This window comes from Quercus lobata, chromosome 7 (assembly GCF_001633185.2).
Source record: "Quercus lobata isolate SW786 chromosome 7, ValleyOak3.0 Primary Assembly, whole genome shotgun sequence".
NCBI lineage: Eukaryota > Viridiplantae > Streptophyta > Magnoliopsida > Fagales > Fagaceae > Quercus > Quercus lobata.
This window is the reverse complement of record NC_044910.1, coordinates 41,612,856-41,615,489: the sequence shown is the minus strand read 5'-3', so window position 1 is coordinate 41,615,489 and position 2,634 is coordinate 41,612,856. Positions and strand designations below refer to the sequence as shown.

The window sequence follows — 2,634 nt, the reverse complement described above, 5'->3', positions numbered from 1 at the left end:
TTCTCAATACTACTTTTATGGAAAATATAAAAACCTGCTAGAATTTTTTTTTTTGAAAATTAAAAAATTAATTACTTTATTATTTTTTCATAAAAGTTTTTATAAATAGTTCCTAAATTAATACCCTTAGAACATTCGTTAACATTTCTTAATTATTAAACATTTTTTAAAAACAAATACTCATTGATTTCTCATTTGATGATATTGTGTCCATATTACCACACAATATTTTGAGTGTAACACATAATTCTTAAAAGATAGATATTACCATATAATTAAAATTTCACATATTAGAAAGTTTTAGAAAAATATTTAAGTGTCACACTCAAAACCCCAAATATTCGTGTTTTACGGAGAAGTCACTCGGGATTTTGTATACTATTTTTCTCCTATTATCGTTAGCATTTGTTTACCCACATTACCAGATTATTACCATTCAAAGTCAAGCTCACAGAATAAGAAAGGCACATGCCCCAGCAACCCTTATAAAATACATCAAGATCAGCTTAAGCTTGCAACCATTGACGTTGTCGGTAACCAACCTCTTCTTCAGCAATGGCCTCCCAAACTAGCCAACCTCACTTTGTCTTGATACCACTCATGGCACAAGGCCATATGATTCCCATGATAGACATGGCCAGGCTCTTTGCAGAGCGTGGCGTTATTGTTAGCTTGGTCACAACCCCTTCCAACGCCTCCAGATTTGACACAATTGTTCATCGAGCAAAAAAGTCTGGGCTCCCACTTCGCCTTGTACAAGTCGAGTTCTCATGCCAAGAAGTGGGACTTCCTATTGGGTATGAGAATCTTGATATCCTACCTTCACCAGACTTGCTAAGAAAATTCTACAAAGCTCTTAGCTTGCTACAAGAACCACTAGAAAAACACCTCGAGAAACAAAATCCCCCTCCAACTTGCATTATATCTGACAAGAGCCTGTTTTGGACGTCAAAAACAGCTCAAAAGTTCAACATTCCAAGGCTTGTTTTTCATGGGATGGGCTGTTTCTCACTTCTAAGCTCGCATAATATCAAACACTACAGTGCTCATCAATCGGTCACTTCTGACTCAGAACCTTTTGTGATTCCAGGACTGCCCCAAAGAATTGAAATAACAAGAGCCCAGCTGCCAGGAACATTTGTTACACTTCCCGATATTGATGATTTCCGAGACAAGATACAAGAGGCTGAATTAACAGCTTACGGGGTTGTAGTAAACAGTTTCGATGAGTTAGAGAACGAGCGCATTGAGTTGTACAGAAAGGCTATTAACAAGAAGGTGTGGTGCGTTGGGCCAGTTTCTTTATGTAACAAGGAGAATTTGGACAAGTTTGAGAGAGGCAACAAAGCACCAATTGATGCGCATCAATGCTTGGAATGGCTTAACTCGATGAAACCAAGGTCAGTTATTTATGCTTGTCTAGGTAGTTTATGCCGCCTTGTTCCTTCACAACTAATTGAACTTGGGTTGGGTCTAGAAGCATCAAATCAGCCATTCATTTGGGTAATCAAAACAGGACCAGAGTTAGAGGAGTGGTTGTTGAAGGAAAATTTTGAAGAAAGGATCGAAGGGAGAGGACTCTTAATCAGGGGATGGGCTCCACAAGTATTTATTCTATCCCATCCAGCAATGGGAGGGTTCCTAACACACTGTGGTTGGAACTCAATAATAGAAAGCATGTGTTCTGGGTTGCCAATGATAACTTGGCCTCTGTTTGCGGAGCAATTCTTTAATGAAAAGCTAGTTGTCGAAATTTTGAGGATTGGAATTCGGGTAGGTGTGGATATCCCTGTGAGATGGGGGGATGAAGAGAGAGTTGGGGTGTTGGTGAAGAAAGATGAGGTTGAGAAGGCCATAGTTATGTTGATGGATGAGGGAGAAGAAGGTGAAAAGAGAAGAAAGAAAGCAAGAGAACTTGGAGATATGGCAAGAAGGGCAATGGAAAAAGGAGGATCTTCTCAATTGAACTTGTCAGTGTTGATTGAAGATATAGGAAGGCAGTCCACTCAAGACTAAGGAGAAGTACTGCTCGGAGAAACTGCTAATGGTCACTAGTTCAGTCCCTACTGTTGTGTAAGACTTACAAGTTTTATTTACAAATTTTCATTTTGGTAATAACAAGGCTGCACACATTGTTATATACAAAGAACACACATTCACTTTTTCGCAGTGAACACGTTACTTGAAGTCGTGATTTTTAAGTTACAAGTTCAATACAAAAAAGCAAATGTATGTACTTTGTGTGCAATAGTTTTTGTGAAATAAAAACTACTCTTTTAATTTACATATCAATTTCATTGAGAACATCCTATAAATAAATGTTATATACTGCAATAAAGAGTTTATGGTTTTAGCAAAACAATAAAGTGTTTAGGGGATTGACAACATTTTTCTATTGCTTTTGATTTGAATTCCAGTCATATTATATTATAATTCTAATAATTTGTATACATACCTTTTCCGGATTATTTGTATGTCACTAATGCGAAAAGGCAATAATAAATATTACCCGTTGACTCGCCAATATGGTTTGTGTAGTTTGTGAGATAAGTAAATGGCAATTTCTTTTCATTATTTAAATAAATAAATAAAACCAAGCAATAATAAATATTACCCGTTGATTCGTTAATATGG

General features: G+C 36.6%; 1 protein-coding gene across 1 annotated transcript; it reads left to right on the top strand.

Annotated features, from left to right (window-relative positions):
* The first annotated feature begins 454 nt into the window (after positions 1 to 454).
* On the top strand, positions 455 to 2,286 carry LOC115951745 (UDP-glycosyltransferase 73D1-like). The gene has a single exon (XM_031068896.1). It carries the CDS (start codon positions 556 to 558, stop codon positions 2,014 to 2,016), a length of 1,461 nt encoding a protein of 486 aa, XP_030924756.1. The 5' UTR covers positions 455 to 555; the 3' UTR covers positions 2,017 to 2,286.
* The last annotated feature ends 348 nt before the right edge of the window (positions 2,287 to 2,634 follow it).

Coding starts and splice junctions, on each gene's coding strand:
- LOC115951745 (XM_031068896.1), top strand. CDS start 556: ATGGCCTCCCAAACTAGCCAACCTCACTTTGTCTTGATACCACTCATG.